This window comes from Chrysemys picta, chromosome 15 (assembly GCF_011386835.1).
Source record: "Chrysemys picta bellii isolate R12L10 chromosome 15, ASM1138683v2, whole genome shotgun sequence".
Lineage (NCBI taxonomy): Eukaryota > Metazoa > Chordata > Testudines > Emydidae > Chrysemys > Chrysemys picta.
The window spans coordinates 6,051,465-6,070,126 of record NC_088805.1 but is presented as its reverse complement, the minus strand read 5'-3'; the positions used below and the strand labels follow the sequence as shown (position 1 = coordinate 6,070,126).

General features: G+C 71.9%; 1 protein-coding gene across 3 annotated transcripts in view; it reads right to left on the bottom strand.

The window, feature by feature from the left end:
- The window catches only part of SCARF2 (scavenger receptor class F member 2), a 119,165-nt gene that overhangs the window by 78,172 nt on the left and 22,331 nt on the right, over nt 1–18,662 (bottom strand). For all 3 annotated transcript variants that reach the window (XM_008174576.4, XM_024111061.3, XM_042843208.2), the window contains one exon: nt 17,255–17,356. In XM_008174576.4, coding sequence (XP_008172798.2) covers nt 17,255–17,356 — 102 coding nt within the window. The remainder of the gene's footprint in view (nt 1–17,254; nt 17,357–18,662) is intronic.

Sequence of the window (18,662 nt, the reverse complement as noted above, 5' to 3'; positions counted from 1 at the left end):
GAGGCGCCGGGGCTCTGAACCGCCAGGCCCCGAGGCGCCGGGGCTCTGAACCGCCAGGCCCCGAGGCGCCGGGGCTCTGAACCGCCAGGCCCCGAGGCGCTGGGGCTCTGAACCGCCAGGCCCCGAGGAGCTGGGGCTATGAACCGCCAGGTCCAGAGGCGCCGGGGCTCTGAACCGCCAGGCCCAGAGGTGCCGGGGCTCTGAACCGCCAGGCCCCGAGGCGCCGGGGCTCTGAACCGCCAGGCCCCGAGGTGCCAGGGCTCTGTACTGCCAGGCCCCGAGGTGCCGGGGCTCTGTACTGCCAGGCCCCGAGGTGCCAGGGTTCTGTACTGCCAGGCCCAGTGGGGCCGGGGCTCTGTACTGCCAGGCCCCGAGGTGCCGGGGCTCTGAACTGCCAGGCCCCGAGGTGCCGGGGCTCTGTACTGCCAGGCCCAGAGGTGCAGGAGGCTCTGAACCGCCAGGTCCCGAGGCATCGGGGCTCTGAACCGCCAGGCCCCGAGGTGCTGGGCTCTGAACCGCCAGGCCCCGAGGCGCCGGGGCTCTGAACCGCCAGGCCCCGAGGCGCCGGGGCTCTGAACCGCCAGGCCCCGAGGCGCCGGGGCTCTGAACCGCCAGGCCCCGAGGAGCCGGGGCTCTGAACCGCCAGGCCCCGAGGCGCCGGGGCTCTGAACCGCCAGGCCCCGAGGCGCCGGGGCTCTGAACCGCCAGGCCCCGAGGCGCCGGGGCTCTGAACCGCCAGGCCCCGGGGCTCTGAACCGCCAGGCCCCGAGGCGCCGGGGCTCTGAACCGCCAGGCCCCGAGGAGCTGGGGCTCTGAACCGCCAGGTCCAGAGGCGCCGGGGCTCTGAACCGCCAGGCCCCGAGGTGCCGGGGCTCTGTACTGCCAGGCCCCGAGGTGCCGGGGCTCTGTACTGCCAGGCCCAGTGGGGCCGGGGCTCTGTACTGCCAGGCCCAGTGGGGCCGGGGCTCTGAACTGCCAGGCCCCGAGGTGCCGGGGCTCTGTACTGCCAGGCCCAGAGGTGCAGGAGGCTCTGAACCGCCAGGTCCCGAGGTGCCAGGGCTCTGTACTGCCAGGCCCCGAGGTGCCGGGGCTCTGTACTGCCAGGCCCCGAGGTGCCAGGGTTCTGTACTGCCAGGCCCAGTGGGGCCGGGGCTCTGTACTGCCAGGCCCCGAGGTGCCGGGGCTCTGAACTGCCAGGCCCCGAGGTGCCGGGGCTCTGTACTGCCAGGCCCAGAGGTGCAGGAGGCTCTGAACCGCCAGGTCCCGAGGCATCGGGGCTCTGAACCGCCAGGCCCCGAGGTGCTGGGCTCTGAACCGCCAGGCCCCGAGGCGCCGGGGCTCTGAACCGCCAGGCCCCGAGGCGCCGGGGCTCTGAACCGCCAGGCCCCGAGGCGCCGGGGCTCTGAACCGCCAGGCCCCGAGGCGCCGGGGCTCTGAACCGCCAGGCCCCGAGGCGCCGGGGCTCTGAACCGCCAGGCCCCGAGGCGCCGGGGCTCTGAACCGCCAGGCCCCGAGGCGCCGGGGCTCTGAACCGCCAGGCCCCGAGGTGCCGGGGCTCTGTACTGCCAGGCCCAGAGGTGCAGGAGGCTCTGAACCGCCAGGTCCCGAGGCATCGGGGCTCTGAACCGCCAGGCCCCGAGGTGCTGGGCTCTGAACTGCCAGGCCCAGAGGTGCCGGGGCTCTGAACCGCCAGACCCAGAGGTGCCGGGGCTCTGAACCGCCAGCCCCGAGGCGCCGGGGCTCTGAACCGCCAGGCCCAGAGGCGCCGGGGCTCTGAACCGCCAGGCCCCGAGGCGCCGGGGCTCTGAACCGCCAGGCCCCGAGGCGCCGGGGCTCTGTACTGCCAGGCCCCGAGGCGCCGGGGCTCTGTACTGCCAGGCCCCGAGGCGCCGGGGCTCTGTACTGCCAGGCCCCGAGGTGCCAGGGTTCTGTACTGCCAGGCCCAGTGGGGCCGGGGCTCTGTACTGCCAGGCCCAGTGGTGCCGGGGCTCTGAACTGCCAGGCCCCGAGGTGCCGGGGCTCTGTACTGCCAGGCCCAGAGGTGCAGGAGGCTCTGAACCGCCAGGTCCCGAGGCATCGGGGCTCTGAACCGCCAGGCCCCGAGGTGCTGGGCTCTGAACCGCCAGGCCCCGAGGCGCCGGGGCTCTGAACCGCCAGGCCCCGAGGCGCCGGGGCTCTGAACCGCCAGGCCCCGAGGCGCCGGGGCTCTGAACCGCCAGGCCCCGAGGCGCCGGGGCTCTGAACCGCCAGGCCCCGAGGCGCTGGGGCTCTGAACCGCCAGGCCCCGAGGAGCTGGGGCTATGAACCGCCAGGTCCAGAGGCGCCGGGGCTCTGAACCGCCAGGCCCAGAGGTGCCGGGGCTCTGAACCGCCAGGCCCCGAGGTGCCGGGGCTCTGTACTGCCAGGCCCCGAGGTGCCGGGGCTCTGTACTGCCAGGCCCCGAGGTGCCAGGGTTCTGTACTGCCAGGCCCAGTGGGGCCGGGGCTCTGTACTGCCAGGCCCTGAGGTGCCGGGGCTCTGAACTGCCAGGCCCCGAGGTGCCGGGGCTCTGTACTGCCAGGCCCAGAGGTGCAGGAGGCTCTGAACCGCCAGGTCCCGAGGCATCGGGGCTCTGAACCGCCAGGCCCCGAGGTGCTGGGCTCTGAACCGCCAGGCCCCGAGGCGCCGGGGCTCTGAACCGCCAGGCGCCGGGGCTCTGAACCGCCAGGCCCCGAGGCGCCGGGGCTCTGAACCGCCAGGCCCCGAGGAGCTGGGGCTCTGAACCGCCAGGTCCAGAGGCGCCGGGGCTCTGAACCGCCAGGCCCCGAGGTGCCGGGGCTCTGTACTGCCAGGCCCCGAGGTGGCAGGGCTCTGTACTGCCAGGCCCAGTGGGGCCGGGGCTCTGTACTGCCAGGCCCAGTGGTGCCGGGGCTCTGTACTGCCAGGCCCCGAGGTGCCGGGGCTCTGTACTGCCAGGCCCAGAGGTGCAGGAGGCTCTGAACCGCCAGGTCCCGAGGCATCGGGGCTCTGAACCGCCAGGCCCCGAGGTGCTGGGCTCTGAACAGCCAGGCCCCGAGGCGCCGGGGCTCTGAACCGCCAGGCCCCGAGGCGCCGGGGCTCTGAACCGCCAGGCCCCGAGGCGCCGGGGCTCTGAACCGCCAGGCCCCGAGGCGCCGGGGCTCTGAACCGCCAGGCCCCGAGGCGCCGGGGCTCTGAACCGCCAGGCCCCGTGGTGCCGGGGCTCTGAACCGCCAGGCCCCGAGGTGCCGGGGCTCTGTACTGCCAGGCCCAGTGGGGCCGGGGCTCTGTACTGCCAGGCCCAGTGGTGCCGGGGCTCTGAACTGCCAGGCCCCGAGGCGCCGGGGCTCTGAACTGCCAGGCCCAGTGGGGCCGGGGCTCTGTACTGCCAGGCCCCGAGGCGCCGGGGCTCTGAACCGCCAGGCCCCGAGGCGCCGGGGCTCTGAACCGCCAGGCCCCGAGGCGCCGGGGCTCTGAACCGCCAGGCCCCGAGGCGCCGGGGCTCTGAACCGCCAGGCCCCGAGGCGCCGGGGCTCTGAACCGCCAGGCCCCGAGGCGCCGGGGCTCTGAACCGCCAGGCCCCGAGGTGCCGGGGCTCTGTACTGCCAGGCCCAGAGGTGCAGGAGGCTCTGAACCGCCAGGTCCCGAGGCATCGGGGCTCTGAACCGCCAGGCCCCGAGGTGCTGGGCTCTGAACTGCCAGGCCCAGAGGTGCCGGGGCTCTGAACCGCCAGACCCAGAGGTGCCGGGGCTCTGAACCGCCAGCCCCGAGGCGCCGGGGCTCTGAACCGCCAGGCCCAGAGGCGCCGGGGCTCTGAACCGCCAGGCCCCGAGGCGCCGGGGCTCTGAACCGCCAGGCCCCGAGGCGCCGGGGCTCTGTACTGCCAGGCCCCGAGGCGCCGGGGCTCTGTACTGCCAGGCCCCGAGGCGCCGGGGCTCTGTACTGCCAGGCCCCGAGGTGCCAGGGTTCTGTACTGCCAGGCCCAGTGGGGCCGGGGCTCTGTACTGCCAGGCCCAGTGGTGCCGGGGCTCTGAACTGCCAGGCCCCGAGGTGCCGGGGCTCTGTACTGCCAGGCCCAGAGGTGCAGGAGGCTCTGAACCGCCAGGTCCCGAGGCATCGGGGCTCTGAACCGCCAGGCCCCGAGGTGCTGGGCTCTGAACCGCCAGGCCCCGAGGCGCCGGGGCTCTGAACCGCCAGGCCCCGAGGCGCCGGGGCTCTGAACCGCCAGGCCCCGAGGCGCCGGGGCTCTGAACCGCCAGGCCCCGAGGCGCCGGGGCTCTGAACCGCCAGGCCCCGAGGCGCTGGGGCTCTGAACCGCCAGGCCCCGAGGAGCTGGGGCTATGAACCGCCAGGTCCAGAGGCGCCGGGGCTCTGAACCGCCAGGCCCAGAGGTGCCGGGGCTCTGAACCGCCAGGCCCCGAGGTGCCGGGGCTCTGTACTGCCAGGCCCCGAGGTGCCGGGGCTCTGTACTGCCAGGCCCCGAGGTGCCAGGGTTCTGTACTGCCAGGCCCAGTGGGGCCGGGGCTCTGTACTGCCAGGCCCTGAGGTGCCGGGGCTCTGAACTGCCAGGCCCCGAGGTGCCGGGGCTCTGTACTGCCAGGCCCAGAGGTGCAGGAGGCTCTGAACCGCCAGGTCCCGAGGCATCGGGGCTCTGAACCGCCAGGCCCCGAGGTGCTGGGCTCTGAACCGCCAGGCCCCGAGGCGCCGGGGCTCTGAACCGCCAGGCGCCGGGGCTCTGAACCGCCAGGCCCCGAGGCGCCGGGGCTCTGAACCGCCAGGCCCCGAGGAGCTGGGGCTCTGAACCGCCAGGTCCAGAGGCGCCGGGGCTCTGAACCGCCAGGCCCCGAGGTGCCGGGGCTCTGTACTGCCAGGCCCCGAGGTGGCAGGGCTCTGTACTGCCAGGCCCAGTGGGGCCGGGGCTCTGTACTGCCAGGCCCAGTGGTGCCGGGGCTCTGTACTGCCAGGCCCCGAGGCGCCGGGGCTCTGAACCGCCAGGCCCCGAGGCGCCGGGGCTCTGAACCGCCAGGCCCCGAGGTGCCGGGGCTCTGTACTGCCAGGCCCAGAGGTGCAGGAGGCTCTGAACCGCCAGGTCCCGAGGCATCGGGGCTCTGAACCGCCAGGCCCCGAGGTGCTGGGCTCTGAACTGCCAGGCCCAGAGGTGCCGGGGCTCTGAACCGCCAGACCCAGAGGTGCCGGGGCTCTGAACCGCCAGCCCCGAGGCGCCGGGGCTCTGAACCGCCAGGCCCAGAGGCGCCGGGGCTCTGAACCGCCAGGCCCCGAGGCGCCGGGGCTCTGAACCGCCAGGCCCCGAGGCGCCGGGGCTCTGTACTGCCAGGCCCCGAGGCGCCGGGGCTCTGTACTGCCAGGCCCCGAGGCGCCGGGGCTCTGTACTGCCAGGCCCCGAGGTGCCAGGGTTCTGTACTGCCAGGCCCAGTGGGGCCGGGGCTCTGTACTGCCAGGCCCAGTGGTGCCGGGGCTCTGAACTGCCAGGCCCCGAGGTGCCGGGGCTCTGTACTGCCAGGCCCAGAGGTGCAGGAGGCTCTGAACCGCCAGGTCCCGAGGCATCGGGGCTCTGAACCGCCAGGCCCCGAGGTGCTGGGCTCTGAACCGCCAGGCCCCGAGGCGCCGGGGCTCTGAACCGCCAGGCCCCGAGGCGCCGGGGCTCTGAACCGCCAGGCCCCGAGGCGCCGGGGCTCTGAACCGCCAGGCCCCGAGGCGCCGGGGCTCTGAACCGCCAGGCCCCGAGGCGCTGGGGCTCTGAACCGCCAGGCCCCGAGGAGCTGGGGCTATGAACCGCCAGGTCCAGAGGCGCCGGGGCTCTGAACCGCCAGGCCCAGAGGTGCCGGGGCTCTGAACCGCCAGGCCCCGAGGTGCCGGGGCTCTGTACTGCCAGGCCCCGAGGTGCCGGGGCTCTGTACTGCCAGGCCCCGAGGTGCCAGGGTTCTGTACTGCCAGGCCCAGTGGGGCCGGGGCTCTGTACTGCCAGGCCCTGAGGTGCCGGGGCTCTGAACTGCCAGGCCCCGAGGTGCCGGGGCTCTGTACTGCCAGGCCCAGAGGTGCAGGAGGCTCTGAACCGCCAGGTCCCGAGGCATCGGGGCTCTGAACCGCCAGGCCCCGAGGTGCTGGGCTCTGAACCGCCAGGCCCCGAGGCGCCGGGGCTCTGAACCGCCAGGCGCCGGGGCTCTGAACCGCCAGGCCCCGAGGCGCCGGGGCTCTGAACCGCCAGGCCCCGAGGAGCTGGGGCTCTGAACCGCCAGGTCCAGAGGCGCCGGGGCTCTGAACCGCCAGGCCCCGAGGTGCCGGGGCTCTGTACTGCCAGGCCCCGAGGTGGCAGGGCTCTGTACTGCCAGGCCCAGTGGGGCCGGGGCTCTGTACTGCCAGGCCCAGTGGTGCCGGGGCTCTGTACTGCCAGGCCCCGAGGTGCCGGGGCTCTGTACTGCCAGGCCCAGAGGTGCAGGAGGCTCTGAACCGCCAGGTCCCGAGGCATCGGGGCTCTGAACCGCCAGGCCCCGAGGTGCTGGGCTCTGAACAGCCAGGCCCCGAGGCGCCGGGGCTCTGAACCGCCAGGCCCCGAGGCGCCGGGGCTCTGAACCGCCAGGCCCCGAGGCGCCGGGGCTCTGAACCGCCAGGCCCCGAGGCGCCGGGGCTCTGAACCGCCAGGCCCCGAGGCGCCGGGGCTCTGAACCGCCAGGCCCCGTGGTGCCGGGGCTCTGAACCGCCAGGCCCCGAGGTGCCGGGGCTCTGTACTGCCAGGCCCAGTGGGGCCGGGGCTCTGTACTGCCAGGCCCAGTGGTGCCGGGGCTCTGAACTGCCAGGCCCCGAGGCGCCGGGGCTCTGAACTGCCAGGCCCAGTGGGGCCGGGGCTCTGTACTGCCAGGCCCCGAGGCGCCGGGGCTCTGAACCGCCAGGCCCCGAGGCGCCGGGGCTCTGAACCGCCAGGCCCCGAGGCGCCGGGGCTCTGAACCGCCAGGCCCCGAGGCGCCGGGGCTCTGAACCGCCAGGCCCCGAGGCGCCGGGGCTCTGAACCGCCAGGCCCCGAGGCGCCGGGGCTCTGAACCGCCAGGCCCCGAGGTGCCGGGGCTCTGTACTGCCAGGCCCAGAGGTGCAGGAGGCTCTGAACCGCCAGGTCCCGAGGCATCGGGGCTCTGAACCGCCAGGCCCCGAGGTGCTGGGCTCTGAACTGCCAGGCCCAGAGGTGCCGGGGCTCTGAACCGCCAGACCCAGAGGTGCCGGGGCTCTGAACCGCCAGCCCCGAGGCGCCGGGGCTCTGAACCGCCAGGCCCAGAGGCGCCGGGGCTCTGAACCGCCAGGCCCCGAGGCGCCGGGGCTCTGAACCGCCAGGCCCCGAGGCGCCGGGGCTCTGTACTGCCAGGCCCCGAGGCGCCGGGGCTCTGTACTGCCAGGCCCCGAGGCGCCGGGGCTCTGTACTGCCAGGCCCCGAGGTGCCAGGGTTCTGTACTGCCAGGCCCAGTGGGGCCGGGGCTCTGTACTGCCAGGCCCAGTGGTGCCGGGGCTCTGAACTGCCAGGCCCCGAGGTGCCGGGGCTCTGTACTGCCAGGCCCAGAGGTGCAGGAGGCTCTGAACCGCCAGGTCCCGAGGCATCGGGGCTCTGAACCGCCAGGCCCCGAGGTGCTGGGCTCTGAACCGCCAGGCCCCGAGGCGCCGGGGCTCTGAACCGCCAGGCCCCGAGGCGCCGGGGCTCTGAACCGCCAGGCCCCGAGGCGCCGGGGCTCTGAACCGCCAGGCCCCGAGGCGCCGGGGCTCTGAACCGCCAGGCCCCGAGGCGCTGGGGCTCTGAACCGCCAGGCCCCGAGGAGCTGGGGCTATGAACCGCCAGGTCCAGAGGCGCCGGGGCTCTGAACCGCCAGGCCCAGAGGTGCCGGGGCTCTGAACCGCCAGGCCCCGAGGTGCCGGGGCTCTGTACTGCCAGGCCCCGAGGTGCCGGGGCTCTGTACTGCCAGGCCCCGAGGTGCCAGGGTTCTGTACTGCCAGGCCCAGTGGGGCCGGGGCTCTGTACTGCCAGGCCCTGAGGTGCCGGGGCTCTGAACTGCCAGGCCCCGAGGTGCCGGGGCTCTGTACTGCCAGGCCCAGAGGTGCAGGAGGCTCTGAACCGCCAGGTCCCGAGGCATCGGGGCTCTGAACCGCCAGGCCCCGAGGTGCTGGGCTCTGAACCGCCAGGCCCCGAGGCGCCGGGGCTCTGAACCGCCAGGCGCCGGGGCTCTGAACCGCCAGGCCCCGAGGCGCCGGGGCTCTGAACCGCCAGGCCCCGAGGAGCTGGGGCTCTGAACCGCCAGGTCCAGAGGCGCCGGGGCTCTGAACCGCCAGGCCCCGAGGTGCCGGGGCTCTGTACTGCCAGGCCCCGAGGTGGCAGGGCTCTGTACTGCCAGGCCCAGTGGGGCCGGGGCTCTGTACTGCCAGGCCCAGTGGTGCCGGGGCTCTGTACTGCCAGGCCCCGAGGTGCCGGGGCTCTGTACTGCCAGGCCCAGAGGTGCAGGAGGCTCTGAACCGCCAGGTCCCGAGGCATCGGGGCTCTGAACCGCCAGGCCCCGAGGTGCTGGGCTCTGAACAGCCAGGCCCCGAGGCGCCGGGGCTCTGAACCGCCAGGCCCCGAGGCGCCGGGGCTCTGAACCGCCAGGCCCCGAGGCGCCGGGGCTCTGAACCGCCAGGCCCCGAGGCGCCGGGGCTCTGAACCGCCAGGCCCCGAGGCGCCGGGGCTCTGAACCGCCAGGCCCCGTGGTGCCGGGGCTCTGAACCGCCAGGCCCCGAGGTGCCGGGGCTCTGAACCGCCAGGCCCCGAGGCGCCGGGGCTCTGAACCGCCAGGCCCCGAGGCGCCGGGGCTCTGAACCGCCAGGCCCCGAGGAGCTGGGGCTATGAACTGCCAGGTCCAGAGGCGCCGGGGCTCTGAACCGCCAGGCCCCGAGGTGCCGGGGCTCTGTACTGCCAGGCCCCGAGGTGGCGGGGCTCTGTACTGCCAGGCCCAGTGGGGCCGGGGCACTGTACTGCCAGGCCCAGTGGTGCCGGGGCTCTGTACTGCCAGGCCCCGAGGTGCCGGGGCTCTGTACTGCCAGGCCCAGAGGTGCAGGAGGCTCTGAACCGCCAGGTCCCGAGGCATCGGGGCTCTGAACCGCCAGGCCCCGAGGTGCTGGGCTCTGAACAGCCAGGCCCCGAGGCGCCGGTGCTCTGAACCGCCAGGCCCCGAGGCGCCGGGGCTCTGAACCGCCAGGCCCCGAGGCGCCGGGGCTCTGAACCGCCAGGCCCCGAGGCGCCGGGGCTCTGAACCGCCAGGCCCCGAGGTGCCGGGGCTCTGAACCGCCAGGCCCCGAGGAGCTGGGGCTATGAACTGCCAGGTCCAGAGGCGCCGGGGCTCTGAACCGCCAGGCCCCGAGGTGCCGGGGCTCTGTACTGCCAGGCCCCGAGGTGGCGGGGCTCTGTACTGCCAGGCCCAGTGGGGCCGGGGCTCTGTACTGCCAGGCCCAGTGGGGCCGGGGCTCTGTACTGCCAGGCCCCGAGGTGCCGGGGCTCTGTACTGCCAGGCCCAGAGGTGCAGGAGGCTCTGAACCGCCAGGTCCCGAGGCGCCGGGGCTCTGAACCGCCAGGCCCCGAGGCGCCGGGGCTCTGAACCGCCAGGCCCCGAGGCGCCGGGGCTCTGAACCGCCAGGCCCCGTGGTGCCGGGGCTCTGAACCGCCAGGCCCCGTGGTGCCGGGGCTCTGAACCGCCAGGCCCCGAGGTGCCGGGGCTCTGTACTGCCAGGCCCAGTGGGGCCGGGGCTCTGTACTGCCAGGCCCAGTGGTGCCGGGGCTCTGAACTGCCAGGCCCCGAGGTGCCGGGGCTCTGTACTGCCAGGCCCAGAGGTGCAGGAGGCTCTGAACCGCCAGGTCCCGAGGCATCGGGGCTCTGAACCGCCAGGCCCCGAGGTGCTGGGCTCTGAACCACCAGGCCCCGAGGCGCCGGGGCTCTGAACCGCCAGGCCCCGAGGCGCCGGGGCTCTGAACCGCCAGGCCCCGAGGCGCCGGGGCTCTGAACCGCCAGGCCCCGAGGCGCCGGGGCTCTGAACCGCCAGGCCCCGAGGAGCTGGGGCTATGAACTGCCAGGTCCAGAGGCGCCGGGGCTCTGAACCGCCAGGCCCCGAGGTGCCGGGGCTCTGTACTGCCAGGCCCCGAGGTGGCGGGGCTCTGTACTGCCAGGCCCAGTGGGGCCGGGGCACTGTACTGCCAGGCCCAGTGGTGCCGGGGCTCTGTACTGCCAGGCCCCGAGGTGCCGGGGCTCTGTACTGCCAGGCCCAGAGGTGCAGGAGGCTCTGAACCGCCAGGTCCCGAGGCATCGGGGCTCTGAACCGCCAGGCCCCGAGGTGCTGGGCTCTGAACAGCCAGGCCCCGAGGCGCCGGTGCTCTGAACCGCCAGGCCCCGAGGCGCCGGGGCTCTGAACCGCCAGGCCCCGAGGCGCCGGGGCTCTGAACCGCCAGGCCCCGAGGCGCCGGGGCTCTGAACCGCCAGGCCCCGAGGTGCCGGGGCTCTGAACCGCCAGGCCCCGAGGAGCTGGGGCTATGAACTGCCAGGTCCAGAGGCGCCGGGGCTCTGAACCGCCAGGCCCCGAGGTGCCGGGGCTCTGTACTGCCAGGCCCCGAGGTGGCGGGGCTCTGTACTGCCAGGCCCAGTGGGGCCGGGGCTCTGTACTGCCAGGCCCAGTGGTGCCGGGGCTCTGTACTGCCAGGCCCAGAGGTGCAGGAGGCTCTGAACCGCCAGGTCCCGAGGCGTCGGGGCTCTGAACCGCCAGGCCCCGAGGTGCTGGGCTCTGAACAGCCAGGCCCCGAGGCGCCGGGGCTCTGAACCGCCAGGCCCCGAGGCGCCGGGGCTCTGAACCGCCAGGCCCCGAGGCGCCGGGGCTCTGAACCGCCAGGCCCCGAGGCGCCGGGGCTCTGAACCGCCAGGCCCCGAGGTGCCGGGGCTCTGAACCGCCAGGCCCCGAGGTGCCGGGGCTCTGTACTGCCAGGCCCAGTGGGGCCGGGGCTCTGTACTGCCAGGCCCAGTGGTGCCGGGGCTCTGAACTGCCAGGCCCCGAGGTGCCGGGGCTCTGTACTGCCAGGCCCAGAGGTGCAGGAGGCTCTGAACCGCCAGGTCCCGAGGCATCGGGGCTCTGAACCGCCAGGCCCCGAGGTGCTGGGCTCTGAACCACCAGGCCCCGAGGCGCCGGGGCTCTGAACCGCCAGGCCCCGAGGCGCCGGGGCTCTGAACCGCCAGGCCCCGAGGCGCTGGGGCTCTGAACCGCCAGGCCCTGAGGTGCCGGGGCTCTCTACTGCCAGGCCCCGAGGTGCCGGGGCTCTGTACTGCCAGGCCCCGAGGTGCCAGGGTTCTGTACTGCCAGGCCCAGTGGGGCCCGGCCCTCTGTACTGCCAGGCCCAGTGGTGCCGGGGCTCTGAACTGCCAGGCCCCGAGGTGCCGGGGCTCTGTACTGCCAGGCCCAGAGGTGCAGGAGGCTCTGAACCGCCAGGTCCCGAGGCATCGGGGCTCTGAACCGCCAGGCCCCGAGGTGCTGGGCTCTGAACCGCCAGGCCCCGAGGCGCCGGGGCTCTGAACCGCCAGGCCCCGAGGCGCCGGGGCTCTGAACCGCCAGGCCCCAAGGAGCTGGGGCTATGAACTGCCAGGTCCAGAGGCGCCGGGGCTCTGAACCGCCAGGCCCAGAGGTGCCGGGGCTCTGAACCGCCAGGCCCCGAGGCGCCGGGGCTCTGAACCGCCAGGCCCCGAGGCGCCGGGGCTCTGAACCGCCAGGCCCCGAGGCGCCGGGGCTCTGAACCGCCAGGCCCCGAGGCGCCGGGGCTCTGAACCGCCAGGCCCCGAGGCGCCGGGGCTCTGAACCGCCAGGCCCCGAGGTGCCAGGGCTCTGTACTGCCAGGCCCCGAGGTGCCGGGGCTCTGTACTGCCAGGCCCCGAGGTGCCAGGGTTCTGTACTGCCAGGCCCAGTGGTGCCGGGGCTCTGTACTGCCAGGCCCAGAGGTGCAGGAGGCTCTGAACCGCCAGGTCCCGAGGCATCGGGGCTCTGAACCGCCAGGCCCCGAGGTGCTGGGCTCTGAACCGCCAGAACCCGAGGCGCCGGGGCTACGAACTGCCAGGTCCAGAGGCGCCGGGGCTCTGAACCGCCAGGCCCCGAGGCGCCGGGGCTCTGAACCGCCAGGCCCCGAGGCGCCGGGGCTCTGAACCGCCAGGCCCCGAGGCGCCGGGGCTCTGAACCGCCAGGCCCCGAGGCGCTGGGGCTCTGAACCGCCAGGCCCCGAGGTGCCGGGGCTCTGTACTGCCAGGCCCAGTGGGGCCGGGGCTCTGAACCGCCAGGCCCCGAGGCGCCGGGGCTCTGAACCGCCAGGTCCAGAGGTGCCGGGGCTCTGAACCGCCAGGCCCCGAGGTGCCGGGGCTCTGTACTGCCAGGCCCAGTGGGGCCGGGGCTCTGTACTGCCAGGCCCAGTGGTGCCGGGGCTCTGAACTGCCAGGCCCCGAGGTGCCGGGGCTCTGTACTGCCAGGCCCAGAGGTGCAGGAGGCTCTGAACCGCCAGGTCCCGAGGCATCGGGGCTCTGAACCGCCAGGCCCCGAGGTGCTGGGCTCTGAACCACCAGGCCCCGAGGCGCCGGGGCTCTGAACCGCCAGGCCCCGAGGCGCCGGGGCTCTGAACCGCCAGGCCCCGAGGCGCTGGGGCTCTGAACCGCCAGGCCCTGAGGTGCCGGGGCTCTGTACTGCCAGGCCCCGAGGTGCCGGGGCTCTGTACTGCCAGGCCCCGAGGTGCCAGGGTTCTGTACTGCCAGGCCCAGTGGGGCCGGGGCTCTGTACTGCCAGGCCCAGTGGTGCCGGGGCTCTGAACTGCCAGGCCCCGAGGTGCCGGGGCTCTGTACTGCCAGGCCCAGAGGTGCAGGAGGCTCTGAACCGCCAGGTCCCGAGGCATCGGGGCTCTGAACCGCCAGGCCCCGAGGTGCTGGGCTCTGAACCGCCAGGCCCCGAGGCGCCGGGGCTCTGAACCGCCAGGCCCCGAGGCGCTGGGGCTCTGAACCGCCAGGCCCCAAGGAGCTGGGGCTATGAACTGCCAGGTCCAGAGGCGCCGGGGCTCTGAACCGCCAGGCCCAGAGGTGCCGGGGCTCTGAACCGCCAGGCCCCGAGGCGCCGGGGCTCTGAACCGCCAGGCCCCGAGGCGCCGGGGCTCTGAACCGCCAGGCCCCGAGGCGCCGGGGCTCTGAACCGCCAGGCCCCGAGGTGCCAGGGCTCTGTACTGCCAGGCCCCGAGGTGCCGGGGCTCTGTACTGCCAGGCCCCGAGGTGCCAGGGTTCTGTACTGCCAGGCCCAGTGGTGCCGGGGCTCTGTACTGCCAGGCCCAGAGGTGCAGGAGGCTCTGAACCGCCAGGTCCCGAGGCATCGGGGCTCTGAACCGCCAGGCCCCGAGGTGCTGGGCTCTGAACCGCCAGAACTCGAGGCGCCGGGGCTACGAACTGCCAGGTCCAGAGGTGCCGGGGCTCTGAACCGCCAGGCCCCGAGGCGCCGGGGCTCTGAACCGCCAGGCCCCGAGGCGCCGGGGCTCTGAACCGCCAGGCCCCGAGGCGCTGGGGCTCTGAACCGCCAGGCCCCGAGGAGCTGGGGCTATGAACTGCCAGGTCCAGAGGCGCCGGGGCTCTGAACCGCCAGGCCCAGAGGTGCCGGGGCTCTGAACCGCCAGGCCCCGAGGTGCCGGGGCTCTGTACTGCCAGGCCCCGAGGTGCCGGGGCTCTGTACTGCCAGGCCCCGAGGTGCCGGGGTTCTGTACTGCCAGGCCCAGTGGTGCCGGGGCTCTGAACTGCCAGGCCCCGAGGTGCCGGGGCTCTGTACTGCCAGGCCCAGAGGTGCAGGAGGCTCTGAACCGCCAGGTCCCGAGGCATCGGGGCTCTGAACCGCCAGGCCCCGAGGCGCTGGGCTCTGAACCGCCAGGCCCCGAGGCGCCGGGGCTCTGAACCGCCAGGCCCCGAGGCGCCGGGGCTCTGAACCGCCAGGCCCCGAGGCGCCGGGGCTCTGAACCGCCAGGCCCCGAGGCGCCGGGGCTCTGAACCGCCAGGCCCCGAGGCGCCGGGGCTCTGAACCGCCAGGCCCCGAGGCGCCGGGGCTCTGAACCGCCAGGCCCCGAGGCGCCGGGGCTCTGAACCGCCAGGCCCCGAGGTGCCGGGGCTCTGTACTGCCAGGCCCCGAGGTGCCGGGGCTCTGTACTGCCAGGCCCCGAGGTGCCAGGGTTCTGTACTGCCAGGCCCAGTGGGGCCGGGGCTCTGTACTGCCAGGCCCAGTGGGGCCGGGGCTCTGAACTGCCAGGCCCCGAGGCGCCGGGGCTCTGAACCGCCAGGCCCCGAGGAGCTGGGGCTATGAACTGCCAGGTCCAGAGGCGCCGGGGCTCTGAACCGCCAGGCCCAGAGGTGCCGGGGTTCTGTACTGCCAGGCCCAGTGGGGCCGGGGCTCTGTACTGCCAGGCCCAGTGGTGCCGGGGCTCTGAACTGCCAGGCCCCGAGGTGCCGGGGCTCTGTACTGCCAGGCCCAGAGGTGCAGGAGGCTCTGAACCGCCAGGCCCAGAGGTGCCGGGGCTCTGAACCGCCAGGCCCCGAGGCGCCGGGGCTCTGAACCGCCAGGCCCCGAGGCGCCGGGGCTCTGAACCGCCAGGCCCCGAGGCGCTGGGGCTCTGAACCGCCAGGCCCCAAGGAGCTGGGGCTATGAACTGCCAGGTCCAGAGGCGCCGGGGCTCTGAACCGCCAGGCCCAGAGGTGCCGGGGCTCTGTACTGCCAGGCCCCGAGGTGCCGGGGCTCTGTACCGCCAGGCCCCGAGGTGCCAGGGTTCTGTACTGCCAGGCCCAGTGGGGCCGGGGCTCTGTACTGCCAGGCCCAGTGGTGCCGGGGCTCTGAACTGCGAGGCCCCGAGGTGCCGGGGCTCTGTACTGCCAGGCCCAGAGGTGCAGGAGGCTCTGAACCGCCAGGTCCCGAGGCATCGGGGCTCTGAACCGCCAGGCCCCGAGGTGCTGGGCTCTGAACCGCCAGGCCCCGAGGCTCCGGGGCTCTGAACCGCCAGGCCCCGAGGCGCCGGGGCTCTGAACCGCCAGGCCCCGAGGCGCCGGGGCTCTGAACCGCCAGGCCCCGAGGCGCCGGGGCTCTGAACCGCCAGGCCCCGAGGCGCTGGGGCTCTGAACCGCCAGGCCCCGAGGCGCTGGGGCTCTGAACCGCCAGGCCCCGAGGCGCTGGGGCTCTGAACCGCCAGGCCCCGAGGAGCTGGGGCTACGAACTGCCAGGTCCATAGGCGCCGGGGCTCTGAACCGCCAGGCCCAGAGGTGCTGGGGCTACGAACTGCCAGGTCCAGAGGTGCCGGGGCTCTGAACTGCCAGGCCCAGAGGTGCCGGGGCTCTGAACTGCCAGGCCCAGAGGTGCCGGGGCTCTGAACTGCCAGGCCCTGGCACAGATTAAGCACTGGAGCCGTCACCAGGAGTGAGTCAGCAGAGGCTGGCTATGAGACACGTGGACGTTTCCGCTGGTTCAGGGTTCTGATTCACACGTAATTCCTCCTCTCCCGCAGGAAGCAATAAATGAACCCTGCAGTGACTGGCCCCTCCAGGCTCTTTAGAAATGCTGGGCTCAGGGACACCCCCCCCCACCCTTGCGAGGTTCCAGCCCAAGCCTGAATGTCTACACAGCAATTTTACAGCCTCACAGCCTGACCCTCACAAGCCCAAGTCAGCTGACCCGGGCCAGCCCCAGCTGTTTAATTATGGGATCCTGAACGGGAGCAGACTTTAGCCCATGCAGTCCGAACACGGTTAACAACGCTACTGACGATGCCTAAGCCAGAACAGACTCCAGCTGCCTCTTCTCTGGCCTGGGCTGGGCTGGCTCCACAGGGAGAACCGGAGTAAGGAGGAATCAAAGCCTGTTTACGTCAGTGGCATGAGCAGACTGACTGCAAATCCAGCAGAAGCGGATCTGCGGAGTAAGACGGGACCATTAGTCACTTTCCTGGCCACACTAAATGAACACAAATGTTTCGGCCCCAACCATTCCCCTGGAATTGCCGGGCAGCTCACTGCAGGCGGTGAGACTTTGCACTTTGCTAAGCCCTGGCAGCAGGTAAATGAAATGAGGATCCTACGAGGCTGTGGGGGGCCAACAGTGTCAGCTAACGCCTCCTTCTCGTGCTCTATTATCCGGGGTACGGACAAGGAAAGAGAGAAGCTTGTCGTTATTCGGCAGCCAGCAGAACGTCTCAGTTTGCTTTCCCAGAAATCCCCCTTGTGGCTTGAAACTTTCCATTCCTGGTGCCAGCCTGAAGGAGACGGGGGGCAGGGAATTTGGGGGAAAGCCTGCACCACTTCTGCCTGCAAGGAATACGTTGCTGCTGCTCCGTTGTCCGCTTAGAGAGCGCTGTCCGTTTCAAAGAGAGTTTGGGTGATTTGCATTCTGGACCCAGTGCTTCGCTGGGCGGCTGGAGGAGGTGAGCCTGCTGTGCGAAGTGTCAGATTGGTTTGGGGAAAAATACGGTTCTGAAGCTTTGCAAAACACTGTGGTGAGCCTGCACCTTGGGAAGCGGCCCTGCTGGAGCGGGAACAAGGATTTCGAAAGGGGAAAGCTTTGTCCAACTGCTACTTCTAGCCCTGCCACCCCTTACGCCCACAGCTCCTGGGACAGGTTTGTAGGGGTGATCACTCTTGGGCACTCAGACCCAGACTGACGCCCAGGAGGCTCCAGCCTCCTGAAGCATGTATAAGTAAGCAGCTGGAGCAGCGTGCTGTCAACCACACACCAGCGTGGCCCTTGTAGGACCCAGCGTGGCCTCCCAGAGTGCACAGAGGCCGCCCTGCTCCATGCTTCTCTTTAGAAGATGCAATCCAGCTAAAACATGTCAGCTTCCAGCCAAGGAGCAAACAGAACAATTTGCAGCAGAGATCCCCTAAAAGCAGCCTGTAATGCCCAAGCCTGGGCAAGTCCCAAGCAAAGGGGTCAGCGGGCATCTTTCCCAAGTGCAGTTTCTAAAGGAAAGAGCACAACATGCAAAAGGGCCAATACCACATCACACACTTAGAGGGCGTGTGCAGCGGGGTGAGTTAACCCCGCGCTCCCTGGCTGCTTTTATCATCAATACTGCAGGAGCAGAGCTTTGGCACTCTGACTTTACTGCGTATGCACTAACCCGAGCTTGGCGGGGCTGTGTTACTCAGCTACGGGACGGTGTCAGGACCGAGGTAAGAGCTGCTGAGGCCAGCTCCAACAGACGCCCGATACTCACTGGTGTCACAGTTGGCCCCGAAGTATCCATGGCGGCAGCGGCACTCGCTGGGTCTCACGCACACCTCGTTCTCCTTGCAGGTGAAATTCCCCTCGCACACGGCTGCCAAGAGAAAGGAGGAGATGTGGTACAGTGATGGGGCAGGGAAAGGCAAAGCCAGGGCTTGGCACTCTCTGCTAGAGAAGGGGAGGGAGGAAGTCCTCCAGCAGTCTGGTAGAGTCGGCACTAGGCAGCACCACCGCTGTCCTCCCCAGCTCCCCTTAGGAAGCCAGTGGCACCAGGGCAAGGCCCCGGGTGGAGGTGGGATCCTGGATGGAGCCAGGAGGCAGCGGCAGAACAGTAACTGGTGCCTCAGTGCTCCGCGGACTGCTGCCTTCTGGCCACCTGATAAGGTGCTTTGGGTGGAAGATCAAGGACACCAGGGTGGGAGAAGGCAAGAGTCCAGTCTGGGGCGGTCAGGGTGATCAGATGTCCCAATTTTATAGGGACAGTCCCGATTTTTGGGTCTTTTTCTTATATAGGCATCTATGACCCCCCCACCCCGTCCCGATTGTTCACACTTGCCCTCTGGTCACCCTCGGTGTGGTGCTGGTCTAAGAGAAGGGGGCTGCTCCCCCTTCTTGCCCTGGAGTCGGGCAACCGCAGTCTCACAGGACTCCGGGTGCCACACTAAACCCCGCAGCGAGGGCTCGGCTGGCAAAAGCGGGTGCCATGACACTCTGGGATCTAGCAGGAGCTCTGCCTGGGGAGGGGAGGGGGAGAGGCCTAGCTGACAGGGAGGCCCTGCCCTGGCTCTGGACGAGCGACAGGCCAAGGGTGCTGCAAGAGGGAAGGATGGAAGTCACCTGCAAAACTCTGGATGGAACATGGCAGCTACAGGTAGAAAGGGCCAATCCTGTTACAAACCTAAATGAACACAGTCGTCAAAAGCAGCATCAGCCAGTCATCGTCAGGGGATGAGGGGATGCCAGCCTCCAGGCCTTGGGAATGCCAGGCAGCCTCTGGCAGACACAGCTAAGGCAGCGCCTGGCAGCCCGGAGCCAGATGACTCAGCCAGGTTCTCGCCCCCCCCCGCCCCCCCCGGAGCATCGCAGGGTGAGGAGGGGAAGGGTGCCTGCCTCCTTTGTCACAGGCGCTGACCTCCAGGAGCCATCACTTGCCCTGGCAACAGCACACCACAAGGATTCGGCTGGGGCATGGCACGGGGGCAGGGCGTGGGTCAGCCACCTCTCCTCAGCCACCTGGGTCCAGCAAAGCCAGCCAGGGTCAGCAAAAGGCTCTCCGTGTCTTCTGCTGGAGACCGCTCCCTGCCTGCGCTGGCTCTGACCCTTCTGCTCTGGGAGGAAGCTCCTCCTCCGTCCTGGTAGCCAGCAGCAGCGTGTTGGCTGCCCCACCACAAGGAGGCAGT